Here is a 21,755-nt window from a genome sequence, read left to right as displayed (position 1 = left end):
CTGGAGCATTATTATTACACCCATGCCCTAATGTAGTGCTAGGTATCACAGGAAGCTTCCGGTCACATCTACAGTGTACAGGTCGCAGGGTGGCTTGGCTGAGGAGGAAAAAGAGCACAGTTGGTTTAGTGACGTAGACTGGTTGTGTTTGTCAATGTCAGTGTGTGTGTGTGTGTGTGGGGGGGGGGGGGAGCAGGGGAGTGAGGCAGGGGAGTGATGTTTGGGGATGAGGGAGTGAGATTAACCTCCTGAGACCCTGCATCCTCGTATGAGGACATTACATTTAGGCTTTGTAGGCAGTGCCGGTTCAGACCTCCATGGGGCCCTAAGCAAAATCCTGCCAAGGGGCCCTCCTACCTGAACTAAAAAACTGCATTCAATGCAAAAGAACTGCAAATATTTTCTCCAAAACTGCGGTTTTCATACTCAGAAATCTGCAGTTTGACACTTGAAGTAATGCAGTTTTTTTTTGTAAGGGTCTGGTTGTGCTAGTAGCCTACTGGCTGACTGTTCTTCACCTGAGTGTCTGTAGTAGGCTACTTGCCAAAGACATAAGCTATGAACTAGCTCCCCTGATTCTCTTATTATTTCAATATTTTTTTCAAACGTAGACTATTTTAAACAATCATTTTAATACTTCATATAGGCCTAATGTACGATGTGCATCTATTGTCCATGCAGCACAGCGAATCAAAGTTAATACATTAGGCTAGGCCTACTTTCCATTTTGCATACGTAGGCTATAAAGCTTGACTAAAACATTGTAAAACAATTAATTCTTTTAAAAATGTATGGGAAGAGTGAAATCACCTATTAGTTTCGACGGGTTCTCGCATGTTTCTGCTGAAAACTGCTAGTTTCATCCTGAGCTGCACGTTATGAACGCATTTAAAGATGCGGTTATTTTTAAAAAAAAATGTAGCCAGTCGCCCGCATTCAAACAAACGGAATATGCGATTATATTTCACAACTTTGCGAAGTACTGGGACTGGGAAAGGCTGGCAAGCAAGCCGCAGACAGATCAGGGGATTCACTGCCCTGTTAGGTAGGCCTATGCTAGACCAGCAACACACGCTGGAAATAGACGCATGTTGACATCAAACCATGGAATAAATGCAAGTTTACCCGACTGCTGTTTCCGCTGTCATTCTCGTGGCGTTTCTTCCGTTTTTCATGCCCTGAATGGTAATTCGGTTTTATGTTCATCTTCTTAATGTATGAGGCACTGTCGCTATAACTGTATAGGGCCTACTGTACTAACTTGTCTGCATAGGGCCTACTGTACTAACTTGTCTGCATAGGGCCTACTGTACTAACTTGTCTGCATAGGGCCTACTGTACTAACTTGTCTGTCAGTCACTAGCTTGACTCAAGAGGAGACGGGGGAGGGGGCCTTCATTAACTTGTGGGGCCCTATGCAACTTGCGTAGTGTGCGTATAGTGAGAACCGGCCCTGTTTGTAGGACTTTCTACTTCTGAATACATTTCTGTTGCCCTCATATCATGACAGTTATTTGTACCAGAAAGAGAAAGCACACACACATACCTTCACAAATAGGACATCAATGATATCAGAAAAGTGCTGAGCTTTGTGTGCAAAGGGTAAACAGAAGGCAACAGGGCAATCGACAGCATGTGTGATCATTAACACATTATAAAGTCACTGGAGTGTGTTAGTGTGTACAATGTACACATTAAGCGCTAGGACTAATTGCTGTTATACTCTCTCCACAGCCCAGTAGTGTTTGCTCAGGGAGGCTCCACACGACACACTGATTTGGCCTTTCAAGTTAAGTGTATGGACAGTATAACAGGTTTGCATTCCATAGTTTATTGCTTAATACCCTGCCTGCTCTACTCCTTCTCTAACCTGCCTAATTTACAATGGCAGAGAGTGTCTGTGTAAAAGCACTTCATTAAAATACAGGACTTCTGGTGGATTCTGGGTGAACCCAGAAGAGTCTGTGAGTGCATTATTTTGAATTTCAGGAGGTCAACTTGACAAATTTGAAGATTATTAATTTAAAGAATTTAAAGACATCATATGCTACTCCCAAATCCTATTTCAAACATTTAAAACAGGTACAGTAGTCTAAGATACAAAACTCCAGAGCAGTGGGCAGCCCTTAACCAGGCACCCAGGGAGCAGTTGTGGGTTAGGTGACTTGCTCAAGGGCACCTCATCCATGGATGTGGGAGAACTTTTTTACACTGCCCCATACACATTTTTCCTACCAGTCAGGGATTGAACCAGCCACCCTAAGTCCGATTTCTTAGCAACTCGCTAGGTAAAACCAATTGTTTTCGTTGGAAATGGAGATCTATGTGAAAAAAGCGTTTTTTGACCTTTACTTGTTATAAGTGAAATATTCTTGTTCTATTGGCAAAATGTTGCAAGTGAAATGTTCTTGTTTTGTGGAAAACATTGCTTAAAATAATTAAAATTGTCTGGCAAGATACTGAAAATAGAACAAGAATATTTCACTTATAACCAGGTCAAAAAAACTTAAATCAAGCGCAATAATAAGCTAATAATTTAAAAATAAGCATATTATCTTGGTTTTCTTGGAATCTTACTTAGATTTCATTTTTTGCATTCAAGCTACAACACCAACCATTGTTTTCACTTGTTCCCTGGTTCCCTGATTCCCTGGAAATGATCTTTGAGTGCAAAAGAAGGAAAGGGGAATCCTTTTCTGAAAGGGATTTTTTCCCCTCATCGTGGAAAACGATGCAAGTGAAAGCTGTAGTGAGAAAAGAAGATGTCAAGAGGTGAGCTTGACACAATTTGAAGGTTATTCATTTACAGATAGAAATCTTAGGCTACTCCCAAATTGTTCAAAACATTTAAATCAGGCAGTACAATAACAAGATTCAAATCTCCAGAATGAAATTAAATGTGTTAACTCATTCATTGAATTCTGGGTAAGAAGGATATGTGTAGTCCTGTCTGTTTTTCAAAGTTGGCAGAATTTTGACAGCTCGGCAGGACAGCTGGGGCACTGCAGACAGTCTGGACCTCTCGGGCAGGTGGCCTGATGACTGGTAGCCTGATGACAGACTGATGTGGTCGCGCTGGAGGGCAGCAAAGCAACAAGCCGGACCAGGATCTGGAGTGGAGTCGGGCAAGGGATCCAGACTGCTTGAGTAGGCCTAGTTGAATTCTGTGAGAGAAGGGTGTGTTTTGCAAAATCAAAATCTCAAGCAGCTCACCTATTTAATTGGGCTGCTGACGAGCGACCTTGCACTCTTCTATCCCTGCTATCAAATGCAGAGGACAGGAAATAGATAGATAGATAGATAGATAGATACTTTATTGATCCCCAGGGGAAATTCAAGGTCTCAGCAGCAGCATACATACAACACAAACACATTCTTTAATTAGGCTGGTTTTTATTAGGAAATGACTTTGTCAAGAAATTGCATGCAATGGCAGAATGAAAGGGTGCTAATGAGTAGCACATACAGTATATAGTGTTCCCACTGCCGGTTGATCTCTTTCAACTTCTGCCCTCTGGAAGACGCTATATATCTCTGAAGACAGGAACGACGCGCTTCAACAACAACTTCTACCCTTCAGCAATTAGACTCCTGAACTCCTGAAGATTTGCAACTCTACTTATTTATTTATATTTATTTAATTCATCTCCTCCCGCTGTGTTTCTTATAAGATCGCTATCTGATTCCTTGATGAATAATGAATAAATTACAGATAATCAAAAGCACTTTAATAAAGCTGATGACAATCAGGCAGGAAACCTGAAACAGCTGCACTGGCCTTAGTAACCTGCATGGCTTGGGGAGGATGGAAATTAATCATGCATGCAAGGTGAAAATAGGAATTTAGGCATAGGTTTGTTTTTACACAAACAAACAAACAAACAAACAAACAAATACATACATAAATACCCTGTAAATGCCCTCCTTATCAAAGGATAAGATGTGAACTGCTGTGGGCTCGAGACATGTGGTTGTATAAGTCTTGTCTTTAGTGTTGCATGCAGCTAGAAATGTAATAGGAAAAACATCAGGGGCCCTAATTTAAATGAAGGTCAAAATACTAAGTCAGTCAGTAAGCAAAGTGTCTCATGTTTGAAGTAAAGCTATTGTGTGGTCTGCTACACAAGCAGCCACCTACATCATGCCGACATTAGACTCGAAATACAGTTTAAACATAGCCTACAGTTTAAGCTATGTAGCCTACACTAACACACAATATGTGGCATGAATAATAGGCCTACTTCAAATAGGTGTTATTTCAGATAGATTGCTAGATTGCAGATATTCAGATAGATTGCGTCTTCTGTTAACTCATTGCCGTCATCGTGAAGCGCTGTATCTCGCGGTTATACCATGCACTATTATATAGCTAGAATAATACATGTTTCCAATGATATAATGTTTCTATAGTAGGCTACAAAATGTTATTTCACTCTGTTTTACGTGGGTAAGGCCACCGTCCCTCCATAGACATTCAGCAATAGGCTGTTTTGCATCCATTACAAACAAACATGCAATGTGAAAATCTGGGATTGGGGAGAGCACTTAGTATACCTACTGTAGTCTAGTGCATAAGCATGAAGTTGAACCTTTAGATGAAAAACACTCTTTAATAATAGGCCTACAATAAATAAATACACCGCTAATGACGTTTACTTTTGACCAATGCATTCATCACCTGTAACTCCGTGATAACAGTAAAGTATTTGGCTGAGCAACGGAGGTTAATATGTTCTATGTTTTGTCCACATGATGTAGGCCTATGTCTATGTCTAATCATTGTTGCACTCGAAGAAAACTGCAATGTTTCATTCGTCCTCCCTTTCAATCGTCCCGAACGGTCGTTCTCTCTCCAAACTAACTTTATTCTCAAAATGTTGAGTTTAATGTCGACACGTCGAGATTAAAGTCGACAGGATATTTCAACTTTATTCTCGAAATGTCGAGTTTAATGTCGACATGGCGACTTTAATCTCGTCAAGGTAAAAAATATTTTTTCTTAATGTGTGGCCCTAATACTCCGTTGTATAAAAGAGACTGACTAAATAACCCTTGTATTATGTTCAGATTTTATTTTGTATTTAAAAACAACAGAGAAATAAAAAAAAATGCATTGAAGTTTTTAAATATATGTTGTCTTATCTCCACATACTGTATGATAACATATGTTTTTTGTGTTAAAACTACCATCTTTATAAAAAAAATCATGTTTCATGTTTGTACAGACAAATGAAAATGAAAATGTTTTTATTTGTATTTTTTTATTTTGAAAAACAGATGATGAATAACAATAAAAACACCAGAACCAAACATAGGTTCTACAACATAAACACAAAACAGAAATGAATTCAGCACTTTTTTAGTCACTGGTGATCACACATGATGCAAACATGCACCACAGATGTCCCCTGCAGCTGCTGCATGTGGTCTGTGTGTTGGAATCCCACATCTCACACTCACAGCACTTTCTCTTGTTGCATTTAGCTGTAACTTACAATGATGACAAGAATGTTAGTTAGGTGGTATTTTTCTACCACACTTCCTAACACTCTATACCACACACACACACACACACACACACACACCAACAGCAACAACATGACACTTACTTTAGACACTGTAGCCTGTGGTTGTGGTGGTCATTAAGCATAAGCCTGCCTGTTCTGCTCCAGAAAAAAAGACGTTTTTCTTTGAAGCTTGCTTTGGCTCCAGTTTGGGTTAATTACAACCCAGATTACAAGTGCATTGTAGGCAGAGACATCCAGAATATTCAGGAATATCACAAGTGGCCACCGTATAAGGTTCTTCTTTGGCAGCTGTAGCAGGAAAGCAGTTTGTCCAAGTTGACTGCTCCTCCTAGGTGGCCTTATAATAAAGGACGGCTGGTCCTATGATCCCAGCCATTGCTTCTTCCCATAAAGCAAAGTGCTCATGTGCACCACATATTTATACTTTGCGGTAGCCTATGTATGTAGGATGCTAGGGCAGTGTTGGTTGTAAATATGTAAGTGCTCTTGATCAACTCTGTTGTATCGTGAATAGTAAATTTGTAGCCTAGGCTACAATAATTTTGCCAATGATGGACTGTTTAACACGGAGCATGACTTAATTTAATTGAATTACTACTTTTGATATAATCTATCTTACTTTTATTCTTAACACTTGGTTGACCCACCTCCTAACATACAATGTTACAATGTTTATTGTGGGCCTACAAGAAATATTAGCGTGCAGAGTGAGGAGCGAACTACAGCTAGGAGTTAACTGGGAGAAAATGTTTTGGTCAAATAGTATAAAGAAGGGAAAGGAAAGAAGTCTGCGTTCATCTTACCTGCTCACACACACAAGTCTTACCTGCTCACACACACAAGTCTTACCTGCTCACACACACAAGTCTTACCTGCTCACACACACAAGTCTTACCTGCTCACACACACAAGTCAAAGACACACAAGTCTTACCTGCTCACACACACAAGTCAAAGACACACAAGTCTTACCTGCTCACACACACAAGTCAAAGACACACAAGTCTCTCCGCTCTCATTCTCTCTCCTTCTCTTTCTCCACAACCCCCCCCCCCCCCCATTCTCTCTCATACACACACACACACACACACACACACACACACACACACACACACATGTATATGGATACACACATGCTTTCTGTGAGGGGCTGTACAAACTGTACAAAAACACATATGAGCACACACATTTTTGATCAGTCATATTAGTGTGTATGATTAGTCATATTAGTGTGTGTGTGTGTGTGTGTGTGTGTGTGTGTGTGTGTGTGTGTGTGTGTGTGTGTGTGTGTGTGTGTGTGGTGGTTTCACAAATGCAAAGCCTGGGTGTCTGATCTGCAACCACGTGTCCACCATGTCATTGTTTGAGGGCACTACGAGATGAAGCGACACCTTCAAGGTGACCTGTCCACTCCAGACAGAGGCACAAAAGCGCAACAGAAAAACACTGACAGGGGGCTATGTACACAGTAGCAGGATCATAGTGCATTCTGATGTTCTTTCTCATATTTGTTTGATATTGATATTGTAGAATATTATTTTTTAAACGGACTACCAACGTCTGTTGCCGACCCATGCTGTAGAGTATCAGGAGGAAAAATACTCAATAAAGACTGTGGAAAAGCAAGAGCTTCTAGGGCTTGGATTGCAACATTGTGGTTTGTATGAAAGACAAGGGATGTGTCTGGCTGTGTGTGTGTGTGTACAGTATGTGTGTGTGTGTGTGTGTGTGTGTGAGAGAGAGAGAGAGAGAGAGAAAGAGACAGTGAGACAGAGAGAGGAAGGGAGAGAAAGAGAGAGAAGTGTACATGTACATTGCTGTATGTCTCAGTGTGTATTTGGGTTTGACCCTAACATCTTGTGAAGGACGTAAATGTGTAGGGGTATTGTAGCATGTGTACTGAATTACATGTGATGATTCTTGTATCCTTTTTCTTTTAGGAACAATTTTACCCAAAGACCACACAATAGATAGAATAAATATGACACAATATAATAGAATAAAAATGACACAAACAAATACACAATAAATAAATTGTTTCCAGAATATGCTGTTTAACCAACTGTAACTCTAAAAAAGACAAGATGGTTTAATCTTAATTTTAAAAAGGCCACTGCAGCTTTAACATTAACCACTGCAGGAGAGGGGAAAACTATGACCTGCTAATTAGTCATGAGTCAGTCATGATAATGATACGACACTGTTCAGCATTCTGAAGGTTTTGTGGGCCTAATTTCCCCCATTCATTCTCTATGGCGAGTCTTAACAGTACACATGTAATACTCTTTTTGTCCAGTGGTGGTTGTTTTGGCACTGTTTCGCGTTTGCCATCGAAAACGGAATGAAATGTAGGCCTACCTGCAAACAATGTACAGTAAGAGGCCTATGCTGACTGCATCAGTGCTCAAAGTATTCTAAAAGTTTATCAATTAATTGTTAATAACTAACTAACTTCTATTCAAGTCATATTTCTGGGACTTTCTGGGATAATTATTTTAATTTTATTCACTCGTTCAAATGTTCATACAAATTCACAATTGGTCAGTCATCATTAGTCAGTCACCAGATGAGTGAAAGTGGTCATTTCAGATGTTTTTGCCAGCACTTCATAAAACTCTCATAGTTTAAGAACTTCAAATTATTTGCAGGATATTGCTTGTTCACAACTTGAGCTGTGTAAGCAAAGACACAGAGTTCAGAGTTCACACATTTTGAATAAAATACACTTTTGGGACTCCCTGCTAATACGTTTGGGAATGCTATTTTTTTATTAGTATTATTTCATTTGAGCTACATTTTACACTGATATGGCATGATTGCAATATAAACACAGCTAACAATGGTATTAAATTGCAGTAGACTATGAATAAATGTAATGGAATATTCAACTATGGTATAGACTGCTGTTGTTCACAGCACTAAGCTATTTATGGTTACTAATATACTCCGAGTCTCTGGCCCTCTCTTAGAGCCAGGCATGCAGGCCCTCGGAAGAAAAAGCACAGCACATTATGTGGGTTGGCCCAGAGCCGGAAAGATAAGCTGTCTTCACTGCTCTAGTCATAGTCAAAACATACCCCAGGGCTTTTGCCTTTTTCAGTTCAGCGTTGTTAAAGGTGCTCTAAGCGATGCTGGGTAACATCAGCTGACTTTCAAACAAAACAGAGAGCTAGCTCGCTACTTTCTCCCCCTCCCTCCCGTGCTGCTCCCATGCAATTGAAACTCTCCTAAACGTGCATCTTGTCAGTGATTTGCTAGAACAGTTTGTTATGTTTTTATGGGCTAGGTTTGCCCAGGTTGTTTTTGTTGCTGTTTTTGGAGCCTGGGCTGTCCACAGAGATCCCATTTTTTACAGTGTATTCAGGACACAGACAGCTAGTGGTTGGTTAGGTGATGTTTGCAGTAAGTGACATAAAATGTTTTAGTCTAATATAAATAAATATGTGTGGCATCGCTTAGCACCTTCAAAGGAAAAAAATACTTTTTGGAAAATTTCGGTGTGTATGTGAAATAACAGTCTGATATGTTGACCTATCTTAGCGTAATTCAATCGAAGTGGGTTACACCACTTAACTTATAGCTCCCTTTTAGCTATAGGCTAGCAATAGGCTACGTTTCTCAAACTGCCCGCAGCACACCGGTGTGCCATGATGCCTCTTAATGCACATCAATGCCTGAAACAATTTTGAAACAATTTTGATTCCAACAGTCAGCCTACGGTAAGAATCCATGAAATCCAGCCCCTGTCCCTGCTGATGACAACAACCGTCAACAAGGGAATCCAGGAGGGATTTGTGGCCCTATGACTTCCTTCTTTTCCTGATACGGGGGTCATGAAGAATTACACTGCAGAACATACAGTGATTTGACCACAGCAAAGCCTGTGAGGCAAAGGAAAACTTTCCAGAAACTGATGTGTTCATTGAAAGGTGAACTTTCTAGAATCTGATGAGCTCATTCAGGAATTTGGGACTTACTTCTCGTGTCTGAGGTAAACTGTTAAGATAAGTTCTTAAATAACTTATTAAAAAGACAAAGACTTTTCATGTTGAAAAGTGCATGATGACATTTTACACAAACACGGACATGGTGTTTGTGTTAAGATCCTCGTTACCCAGTTTACAGAGCACTCTTTGGGGTGAGTATTATTGTTCTTTGTAGTACTATTGCTGTCCTTAGCTGGGCAAAGGGGGATTCTGTGAAGTACTGTAGTCGCCCTGTCATTCTAAACAGTATAGACAGAACGGGCATAGTATGAGAGTGTAATGGCTCGTTGTTTACGGCTCGGGCATTACAGCTCTAAATAGTGTTAACTATTTGGGTGTTAATTACTTTATAAGGGGTCTATCGGGCCCTATTGGTTGGCCATTTTTGGCCCTGAGAGGAAATATATAGTGTGCGCACACAGTTCAGGGCTACTTCAAGAATCTCCATATAGAGTGCTGCTGTTCACTGGGTGTTTGACCAGGATCACTATCACTTAGTTAAGCTGTTGGCTGACGAGGACACTGTAGAGCACACAGGTTAAGTTGTTGGCTGGGGTTCCAGTGATTTGTTGTTTTGCATTCTGTCTTTTAATCAGTGTCTATGTTGTTTTTTATGTTTTTTAATTACTTTTTTCAACATTTTTAAACTATTGCCCTTATATGCTTTTATGTATTATTACCTCATTTGTTTCATTTTTTCTTTTTTATTCTTTACTTTTTAAACTATTCTTTGACTATTGCCCTCCTATGGTTTCAGGGCTGGTTCTAGCCTACTACAGTACATTTGGGTGGACTGGTAGACATTTTGGGTGGGCTTTTATTTGCTATTACTTTTTGTTTTTGTTTATGTAAAGCACATTGAATGACCTCTGTGTATGAAATGCGCTAAATAAATAAACTTGACTTGACTTGACTTGGTGTTGTTGATGTGCAAGGGAGCGAATCCCACAGCCATCAGGCAGTATTGTGATGATGGGAAGTGGAAACTGATGTTATGGTGTAAAAGTTAAACTTAATCATCTGTGAATGTTCCAGAAATGTGATAGTTACAGTACTTTCTTTTTCCAGGTGCATACACACCAACGAAATGAAAAGCACAGTAATTCACTGAGGAGTGGGACAAAGCATGCATAGGATTTCCCTTTTCCAAATTGAGACCACACGCTGCATCCTCAACTGACATGATGTAATGTGCTAAAGTTAAACCATTATTATGATTTTGGATTATGATCTTTAAGGACTTATTTAGTGCTGACATTGTGTGTGTGTGTGTGTGTGTGTGTGTGTGTTTGTGCCACCTCAGTGAAGGTTAGGTTGTGTGTTGTGTGTTGTGTGTCTGGGTGGGGGTTCTGAGGTTTGAGGTTGATTAGCTATGTGGAAGAGAATTACAGTTCAGCATCCTGGTAGCTTGTGGAAAGAAGCTATCTCTGTATCTGCTCGTAGAAGTCTGCATACTCTGTGTAGGATGTTATGTTCTCATCTCTGTCTGTTGCTACGTCTGTGTAGGATGTTATGTTCTCATCTCTGTCTGTTGCTACCTCTGTGTAGGAGGTCATGTTCTCAGCTCTGTCTGTTGCTACCTCTGTCTAGTTTATATTCTCAGCTCCATCTATTTTTGCACAAACCCTAATTTGGAAATGTGTACCATGGGCCAAGGACAAACACCTTATGTTTTGGATCAAAAATGTCATAACGTTCTGTACTGTTGATAGCAAAAAAAACATGTAATATACTAACATGTATCCCTTTTCTCCTCCATATTTTATCATGCAGGGGAAAGGCCACAAACACACACACAGAGAGAGAGAGAGAAAGAGAGAGAGAGAGAGAGAGAGATTTAGCCAATTTAGCCTCATTAAGTTCCCACTGCAGTAAAAACGCAATATCAAAACAGTTAAATGTCTTGCACAAGAGACTTCCAGTCTGTAAGTATCGTGTTTCATTCATCACACACAAAATGGTTGCTGTTTGATATAGTGAAATGTAAGAGAGGGAGATGGGCTGCTCACTTTCATCTTGTTCCTCAGAGCTCATGCTGCTGTCAGGCCACACTTGTATTTATTATTTGACTACACAAGAGGCATTCCATGACTGAGATATCTTGATACAGATAAGCGTGTCGGCGTCACCTGTCAACACTTCTCGACTGCATGCCATGCAGGTGTTTTGACTTGGTCTGCCTGCCACTGCTTATGACTGATTGTGGTTGAATGATAAAATTCTAAACAAAAATAATAGAGAGTAACAACCTCCAAACCAAACCAACCAAAAGCTGGTGTGTCTATATATTTTTTGCACAGGGGAACAGCTGACACACATGCACACACACACATGCACACACACATACACACACACACACACACACCAACAGCGATAACAAGAAACAAGTCAGACAAGACGTATTACTTAACACGGGAGAGCACTCACTGTAAACACATCACAAATAATAACAATGGAATGGATTTCATTGTAACCCTGTTGCAGATCTGTATGATTATGGCTATGGTTCTTGGCCCAAAGTGTTTTACAATAATAACAATGCAAACAGGCTGTTTCATTCACATCTAAAACAAAATAACACAACATTTATGTATGTGTTTGGGAGAGTCTGTGTGTATTGTTAGAATCTCTCTCTTTCTCTCTCTTAATCTTAAATGGTTTAACTGTTTTGATATTGCTTTTTTACTGCAGTGGGAACTTAATGTGGCAACTCTCTCTCTCTCTCTCTCTCTCTCTCTCTCTCTGTGTATGTGTGTGCGTGCATGCTTATGTGTGTGTGTGTGTATGTGTGTGTGTCTGTGTGTGTGTGTGTGTGTGTGTGTGTGTGTGTGTGAAGGAAACTTACTTGTATGACGAATGTGATCTTATAAGCATCCAGGTCCTATAGTCTTATCTCCACATTCCTAAATTCCGATGGAAAGATGTCGCTGAAGCAGCTGGATATGGGACATACTGATCATGCAAATACACACACTCACACAAATACACACTCACACACATGCACACACACACACATGTATGCACGCACACGCACACACACACACTGCCAAAAGTGCCTGTAGGGTCTCTGTTAAACCCACTGGCTTTGTTATTTCCATGCCCTGTCAGTTGATGAAGAGATAGCACAAGTTTAAAGCCACCATTTATCTTTTTGGCCTACCTTCAAAACTGCTGCCAGATTATGTTCCGGGATACAATTTGCCTATCAACAACACTCAATAACAGGTATTATGTGATGTAACAATCACACAATACTTCTCTAACAATTTGACAACCTAGGCTATTTAACTAACCCACTTCCTTTTTTTGGGTTTTGGGTTGCCAGGTTTTATGACAAAAGAGTTGAAATTGAAAGTAAGTCATCGTGTAGGCCAGTGTTTCCCAAAAGTTTTTTTTTAGGGGACCCACTTTTTAAAAAAGAGAGACCATCGCGACCCATTTCACTTCAAATCTACCCTGCAACCACCAATATAGTTTTAGGCCACAGGTTCTCCAACTTTTCTATGCCTTCCCCAACCATACATTGCTGTAGGATCTAGATAGACAGATCCTGCTTTGAACACGGTTGTGTTGCATTTTGAGCACCACCAGCGTGAAAAGTTGGAAATGACTACAGAAAAGATATGTTTTAATGCACATCCGAGAGTTTGGGGAAATTCTCGCATGTTGCGCAGTCGTTATTCGTCAGCATAGTAAGCTGTTCCTGTATTTCTAAAAAAAATGTTGTAGGCTACGTTGTGTTGCAAACAAATGGGTCCACACTGTGGACGTCAATTCCGATGTAAACAGAAAATAACTCAAGTCGTTATATTGTATTGTTGTATTATATTATATTGTATAGTCGTTATATCAGAACAAGAGGCTTTTGCACAATAGCCGGAAGAATGCGCCTTTACTTTGGAGTTAGCGAGGTAGAAAACGAGAGTGTTTAAAATGTCCATTCAACTATAACTCAACAAGAACTGATTGATGCCCTGAAACAGATGCCCGATAATAAAGCACCAGGTCCGGATGGCTTTCCTGCTGAGTTCTACAAACAATTTTGGACCATCTTAGCTCCACTTTTCATCAGAATGATTAATGAATCAAAACAGAAAGGACGTCTTCCAACTAGTTCCACCACAGCCTCAATTTCACTACTCCTCAAGCCCAATAAGGACCCAACATTGCCATCCAGCTACCGACCAATCTCTCTCCTCAATGTGGACAATAAGATAATCGCAAAAATGCTAGCACACAGATTAGCAGAGGTCACCCCATCCATTATCCACCCAGACCAAACAGGCTTCATTAAAGGTAGAATTTCATCTACCAACACCCGCAGACTGTTAAATATAATGTATCACTCCACAAATTTTCAAGATAATACCATCATAGCAACTCTGGACGCAGAAAAAGCTTTTGGAATTTCCTGTTTTCCACATTAGGGAGGTTTGGCTTCGGGGAGTCGTTCATTAAACTTCTATACACCTCTCCTTCAGCCACAGTAATCACCAATGGACTAACATCACAAAGTTTCACTCTTCACCGGGGAACTAGACAAGGGTGCCCACTCTCCCCCTCACTATTTACAATCTTCATTGAACCTCTAGCAGCTGCCATCCGTCAGAACCCCCTCATCAAAGGTGTCCAGACTCCATATATGCATCACAAAATCAGCCTTTATGCTGACGACATTCTTCTCTTTCTTCAAGACCCCACAACATCAGTAGAAGAAACCATCAAACTCATTGACACATTCTCTAAAATTTCTGAATACTCAATCAATTGGAATAAATCTGCAGTTCTCCCATTACATCCCAACAGCTGGGATGTGACAGCCAACTCTTCACCTATCCCACTCTGCACTAACTATATCACTTACTTAGGGATAAAAGTCTCACCCAGGCTGTCAGACTTATTTAGCCTAAATTATTCCCCTCTACTCACTTCAATAGATGATGACCTTCAACGCTGGAAGAATCTCCCATTATCCATCATGGGCAGAATCTCAGTAATCAAAATGACAATACTGCCCAAAATAAACTATCTATTCTCTATGATTCCAACCCAGCCCACCCCACTCTGGTTTAAGTCTCTCGATTCATTAATCACTAAATTCTACTGGAAAGATAAAACCCCAAGGATCAAACTCACCACTCTCCAAAAACCAAAAGCAATGGGAGGACTAGAGGCCCCACACTTCCAGCACTATGCCCTGGCCAACCAGCTCCACTTCATCCACAAATGGCTACACCCCACCCCCTCAGACAACACCTGGTTAGACCTAGAACAAACAATCTGTAAAGAAATTAAAATCTCAGATCTCCCTTTCTGCAGTCAGTCGGTCAAAAAACATCCATCCTTCAAAGCCCCAACAATTTCAGCTACTCTGACAGCCTGGTGGAGATTCTACCACATCACTGATTCACCTATAGCACCATCAATTCGCACCCCGATTTGGAATAACCCAGATTTCACCGTCAATAAAAAAACACTTAACTTTCACACATGGATGGGAAAGGGCATCACTCACCTTCAACACATTCTTCAAGACAATAATCTGGCCTCATTTTCCTGTTTGGTCCAGAAGCACGGCATCGAGAGTAAACACTTTTTACAATACCTGCAAATTAAATCATCTATCCTAGGAAAAATTAACATCCAGACAGCTAACCTTGACATTCCCCCACCAATCTCAGAGCTGCTTAATATTCCCTCTCCCAAAAAAATACTCTCCCAAATTTACAAAATTATATCTCGTTCAGAAAAAACAATTGGCCTGCCATATCACAAATGGGAATCAGACTTATCAATTACTCCCGGTACCGACTTCTGGACCAAAATGTGCAAAAACATCTACCTCATGACAAAGAATAGTAATCTACAACTAATACAATACAAGGTTCTTCACAGATTCCACTTCACTGCACATAAATTGGCTAAAATGGGGTTTGGCTCGGATCTTTGCACTCACTGCACACAAAATAAACCAGATACATACATTCATGCGGTTTGGCATTGCACTCCAATCAACCACTTCTGGATGAGTGTCACAAAATCTCTCTCTTCCATCTTTGGCTGTCACATCCCAGCATCCCCTTCCTTATGCATACTTGGTGATACATCCACAGTCAATTTAAGCAACTCCTGCAATAAAACACTGCTGGTAGCGCTGACTATCGCCAAAGAAAACAATCCTCATGAACTGGAAATCTAAGAACAAAGCTCACATCACTCATTGGAAAAACTTGTTAACAGACTATATATCATTAGAAAACCTATCAACTACAAACTTAATCAATACTCAGGATACAACCTCTCCTTGGTACCCCTTTATCACCTACTTACAGTCCTGACCCTCTTTGTCTGAGTTCCATCTCCACACCATCATAACACACTTTATCAACAGATACACATATCATCAAACACTGGGCAGGGGAGGGTAGCTGGAACTATTATTGTTATTATTATTATTATTATTATTATTATTAGTAATATAAATAGCATCCCCTTCTTTCCCTCCCCCTTTTATTTACATTCTCTGATAAACTTTACTAATTTCACTCTTTCTCTCTGCCTCTCCCATCGTTATTCTGACGGGGCCCCATTGGATGGCTTGGGAGACTCGGTCCTGGCGGGTCGCTGTGTGGTTTTGGCATTGGTTGGGTCCTGTGGGTTATCCTCCCCTCTGTCAGCTCGTCGCAGTATAACTGCGGGGGCTGGGTGGAACTGTGGCCATTAATGGGTGCCCAGGTTGGCAATCAACCAGGCAATCAGTTATTCCTATTATTATACTTATCATTAATAGAATAATTACAACTCCTCTCCTCTGAAACCCTCCCTCTCTATGTTCCAGCTTCTCTCCTCCTGGCCCAACAGCAAGCCAGCCTTATACATATGCACACACACACACACACACACACACACACACACATACATCCTCACATACTCACTAGAATGGCCTTATGTCTGGTCTATGGATGTCTGCATTAGTTGACAGCACAGTCACTATTTTAATCGGTAAAGTTGAGGAGCTGGTACCTATCTGTTAATGTTCGTGCAAATAGGCGGATTCATGTCCCTTGTAGTTTGCAACTGCGTGGGTCGCGACCCAGACTTTGGGAAACACTGGTGTAGGTTATGTGTAGGGTGTATTTCATACACAATTTGGCAACCTGGGAAATGTCAAACTAACAGAAAAAATGAATGTGTCCGTGATTTTAAAATGAAGTTTGATGTTTGTGTACATTCCGAGAGTTTTCTGGGAGAAGTAACAAAACGGGAGGGTGCCGGGAGATGACCTTGAAATACAATAAAACGGGAGTGTGGGCAGGTATGATGTAAGATCTCATCTGTTTTTTCCTCCTGTCGGTGTGCTGCAGCTAAGCGAGCTGCAGTCTCACTTAAACCCTCCGGCCCATGTGTGTTTTGCATGAGATGTTTGTCTCTCTGCTGTCCCTGTAGAGTTCCTCAGGTGGCTGCATCTCCTCAGATGAAGACGGTTGCACCTGGGCCAATCAAGGGCAATTTTGCATACAGAGCACAAATGCAACTGATGATGTATCATTAGACTGAGTTCATTAGAACTCAGGGAGTATTATATACAGCATTATAAACTGCGTTCACTGGGAGTCGAAGCAGAGCAGTCTGTCAAAACAGTGTCCCGCATCTCTTCCTCTCTCTCTCTCTCTCTCTCTCTCTCTGTGAGTGGTGTTAATGCGGCCATGATTGAAGTGACAGCCTGAGTTACTGAGTTATCTCTTGCGGTGATGTGTGGGCCTCCCTGTGTTTCCCTGCAGCCTCGTTAGGGCCTGATTAATGGATTTATCGGGGGGAGGGGGAAAGATAGGGATTTGTCAAATGTCACCCCAAGGTTCCTTAGACTAGGCCCGGACCGCAGATGACAAAGGCCCAAAGTTTTGCTTATTTAGAGGGATAGCACTGTCTGGTGCTATGATTAAAACCTTCGGGTTCAGCTGCAAAAAGCTTTCAGCCATCCAGTGGTTTATGGCTTCCATGCAATCTAAAAGCCTTGTACGTTTGGATCACTCATTTTGCCTGAAGGTAAAATGAACCTGAACATATGATAATGCAAATCACAAGGAAAGGGTGTCTACATGCAAATCCAAACACTTCTATTTTAACCACATCATGTTGACTTGTTGTTGAGAGTATTAGATGAACCCCATTGTTCCATCCTAATAAGTAAAAAAGCAAATGTTCTGTGTTCATTCCAGAAGTGTTTTTGTGAAAGTTAAAGAATGTCCACTTCACTTATACAGTACACAGAATATTACAGAATATAATTTCATTGGGAGCCTATGTTTGTTCAAGTTGTCTGTGTATCACAGTCTGTTTTTGGAGACAGAATACAGCCAGAACATACTATTGTTATAGTATAAGCAGAATAAGGTGTCTGTCAGACCTCAGAACTAAGGCCAATTAACGACTCATAAAGAGCTCTTTTCCAAAATGCTATAGCCACCATTTTTATGCATTTCATCTATTTTTCAGTGGAACTGTAATTGGGTTATTGTTATGTGATTTATTGTTACTCAAGCAAAACAACACAAATGCACTTTTATTGATATTACCTGAAATACACAATGAAATAACATGACTTGTGAATGAATGTGATATTAACTAATAGAACTTCACAGAAGCGGTTTCCTATTGCTGCTTGGTTTGTGGAATTGCTGAGCTGAACATGGTCAGAGATTTTAGGTGCACAGCCTTGCAGGAAAATTGTGCACTCTCTGTACAGAACCTCTGTACAGAACATAAAGGTGAATTGAATTGATGCAAAGTAGGGATAATTCATTCAAACGTTCATATCCTCATGAAGTCTGAATGGATGCCAAGCCAAATCTCTGCATGAGGGATGGAGCAACCAGTAGAAAGTAAATGTGGTAGCACAAGACCAGGGTGAGTTTTATGTAACAGGAAGACAAAACAGGTTTTAAAAGAATGCCTGTGGGCAGATCTCTCTTTCTCTCTCACTCTCAATCGCTCGCTCACTCATTCATTCACTGAAACTCATCATATATATATATATATATATATATATATATATATAGAGAGAGAGAGAGAGAGAGAGAGATAGGAGAATATACTTATACCTATATTTAGCAAAGGTAGAAACACACACACTGACACATACACACAAACATGTCAGGAACAAACAGCACTTTTTTGTAAGTTTGTAAGTCAAAGTGTCATGAAAAGACATACATTTCTTGTATCCCCCCAATCCCCTATCACTCAGCCAACAGATACACTTATGCACATCCCAGAATACACACACATCCAGACAAGCACACACATGGTATCTGGCTTTAATTCCATGCATCTTAATTGCATGGTGTCCATGGCAGTTGGAAGGAATCACAGGAAATACTAGTCATGTGTGCAGAAAAGATGAGAGAACATTCAGTTACATTTGTGTTAACATTACAGATTTACCATTGCCGGAATAACGTTACGAAGATGACAATACCTCCAACAGTAGTCATGATTATCACCATTATCTGAAAGAGGGGTGTCACAGACTCTAAAAGACAAAAGATGAGAACATTCAGATACATTTGTGTCAACAGTTGTGTAAATGATATCATGCAGACAACTAACAAAGGTAAACAGACGTCCGAGATTCTATCATTTAAAACCTTTTGCATGCCTTTGTGTTTCATCATCACCATAAAAGGCATGCATGCACATTGATCTTGGTTTTAATACTGTTACTATCAACTGCAGTTCACATAATGGATTAAAAAAGGGACAGACTCAACACTCTACAGATTTCCTGTTGTTATATTTTTCTGTCAGAATGGCAACTCAAACATACACATATAATAAGGCATCATGCATCATATGGTCGTCTTACCAGTGACTGCATACAGAGTGTGGTGACCTTCCGCAGTGCCATAGGAGTTTGAGGCCTTGCAGGTGTACAGGCCGTTCAGCTCAGGAATGAAGTCCAGGTACAGCCTGTTGCCTTCTGCTCTCACCCCACTGGGCAGGGGATGGCCTTCTCTGAAAAAGAGTACAGCTGGTGTAGCGACGTAGACCGGTTGTGTGTGTGTGTGTGTGTGTGTGTGTGTGTTTGTGTGTGTGTGTGGATATCATTGCAAGGAAGAATGAATGGACCCTTGCCAGCACGGAGGATAGTTACGTCCTTACTGGAGTGGAGTGTGCTTGTGCATGCAGTGCAGTGCACACAATCAGCTCTAGGACTGATAACGGATTCAGCTCTAGGACTCATGATAACTGATTCAGCTCTACGACTGATAACTGATTCAGCTCTAGGACTGATAACTGAAGGACTGATGATTACTAATTCAGCTCTACGACTGATAACTGATTCAGCTCTAGGACTGATAACTGATTCAACTCTAGGACTGATGATTACTGATTCAGCTCTACGACTGATAACTGATTCAGCTCTAGGACTGATGATTACTGATTCAGCTCTACGACTGATAACTGATTCAGCTCTAGGACTGATGATAACTGATTCAGCTCTAGGACTGATGATAACTGAGTCAGCTCTAGGACTGATAACTGATTCAGCTCTAGGACTGATAACTGTTCTAAACTCTCCAGAGGAGGAGGGATCATTCATGACACACCTAAAAACCCTGCAGCGCACAGTGAAGGCAGCAGATCTCAATTTGTCTGTGTTTTAAGCCCCCAACATCGTCTTCCAGACAGCACTGCCTTGAAGTCGACGGTAGGGGCTTAAAACACCATTGAGATCTCACACCCTCAGCAGCAGCCCCCCTCCCCCTCCACACCGTGGGTCTGAGAGAAATATTATCCTCTGTGTGGTTTGTGGTACCATGCTTTTCACCTCGTTCATTACCTTGACCATGTGTACACGGGTTTAGGGTTGGCGTCTGCAGCGCACTGATAGCCATCGTCCTTCTGTGTGATCTTCACGGACTGAGGAGGATCTGAAAAACACAAACGGAAACATGACTAAGGGAACTGGTCAGCCTTCCACCGCAAGAAAAATGTTTAGTTGTTCTCCCTCTCACTCTTTCTCTCTCTCTCCCTCTCCCTCTCTTTCTGTTTCTCTCCCTCTTTCTCTCTCTCTCTCTCTCTCTCTCTCTCTATAGGTGTGTCATGTTCTCAGCTACAGTATAAGGAAACTCTCTTTGGAACCAAGAATTGAGCTTTCTTTCTCCAATATCTCAACAAATGATTACAGAAGAATGAAACTCATAACATATCTTATACAGAAACTTGCCAAGACACTGAAATGATAATGTTCTCATGGGTATAGTTTGAAAATAAATGCATTTAAAAATGCAGTCTCTGACTGCAAGTGCACAGAGAACGTTTCTGTTTCACATATGAACCTTTTGTTTTGCCCACACATAGGACCTCCATATGACTCTTGACAATATATGACTGGAGAAGATATCCTCAAATTCCATTTTCAGCTCATTTTAGACTCCATTGTGTTAACATCCATTAACCAGTCTATTAACCAGTAATACTACTTTCACTTAGAGTCACTGCAAACACGTTGCATTTTCCAGTTGTTTAGGTATGTAGCATGTCATCACACTGCTACTGGACAAGTGCATTCCATTAAGCCTTTGTTCTGTGACATCATCTACACTCTACTGGACGATCCAGTCTTTCTCAATAATATTTAGTCAGCCGATTATAATCCAACACAAACAATGATTTTACACGGACCATTTCCTTTTTTTTTTTTTTTTTTTTTTTTTTTTTTTTAATAGGCCCCCAGAGAACACATTCCCCTGGGAGCGCTGATGGCATGAAGCAGGGAGGGCCGGGCTGTGGCTGATGTGTGTGTGTGAGTGTCTGTGTGTGTGAGTGTGTGTGTGTGCAGTGTTTCCCATACATTGACTTACTTGTGGTGGCCCACCACAATATCAACTTTGACCACCACACAATGATTTGCCATGTTGTACTATTTAAATTGGATGAAATCCTTTCATTGTAGAGCTATGGGCACCTTTGCAAAGCCTCTCCTTGTCTCTCTCTCTCTCTCTCTCTCTCTTTCTCTCTCTCTCTCAACGAACCTGCCCCTCCTCTGCATGCACATTTAAGGGAAACATTGTCATTTGTGCAAGGATTGTTGTTGGCATAGACAGTGTTGGGAAGTAACTGAATACATGTATTCGGGATTACGTATTCAGAATACAAAATATGAGTAACTGTATTTAGTTACAGTTACATTTTTAAAGATGGTATTCAGAATACAGTTACTTTGGCCATTTTAATGG

At 40.7% G+C, this 21,755-nt stretch overlaps 1 protein-coding gene and 1 long non-coding RNA gene across 9 annotated transcripts in view; one reads left to right on the top strand and one right to left on the bottom strand.

Annotated features, from left to right (window-relative positions):
- LOC121700144 (poliovirus receptor homolog) overlaps positions 1-21,755 on the bottom strand; it is a 72,838-nt gene that overhangs the window by 9,726 nt on the left and 41,357 nt on the right. For 7 of the 8 annotated variants that reach the window (XM_042082945.1, XM_042082936.1, XM_042082928.1 and 4 more), the window contains one exon: positions 20,357-20,447. In XM_042082945.1, the coding sequence (XP_041938879.1) occupies positions 20,357-20,447 (91 nt within the window). Of the gene's footprint in view, positions 1-17,609; positions 18,497-18,773; positions 19,046-19,378; positions 19,528-20,356; positions 20,448-21,755 lie in introns of those variants that run through there. The other variant, XR_006027125.1, reaches the window with a different exon arrangement.
- On the top strand, positions 1,372-14,345 carry LOC121700263. The gene is made up of 3 exons (XR_006027149.1): positions 1,372-1,455; positions 3,848-3,857; positions 14,334-14,345. It is a non-coding gene; the product is annotated as an uncharacterized LOC121700263 (long non-coding RNA).

This window comes from Alosa sapidissima, chromosome 2 (assembly GCF_018492685.1).
Source record: "Alosa sapidissima isolate fAloSap1 chromosome 2, fAloSap1.pri, whole genome shotgun sequence".
Classification (NCBI taxonomy): domain Eukaryota; kingdom Metazoa; phylum Chordata; class Actinopteri; order Clupeiformes; family Clupeidae; genus Alosa; species Alosa sapidissima.
This window is presented reverse-complemented; position numbering and strand designations above follow the sequence as displayed.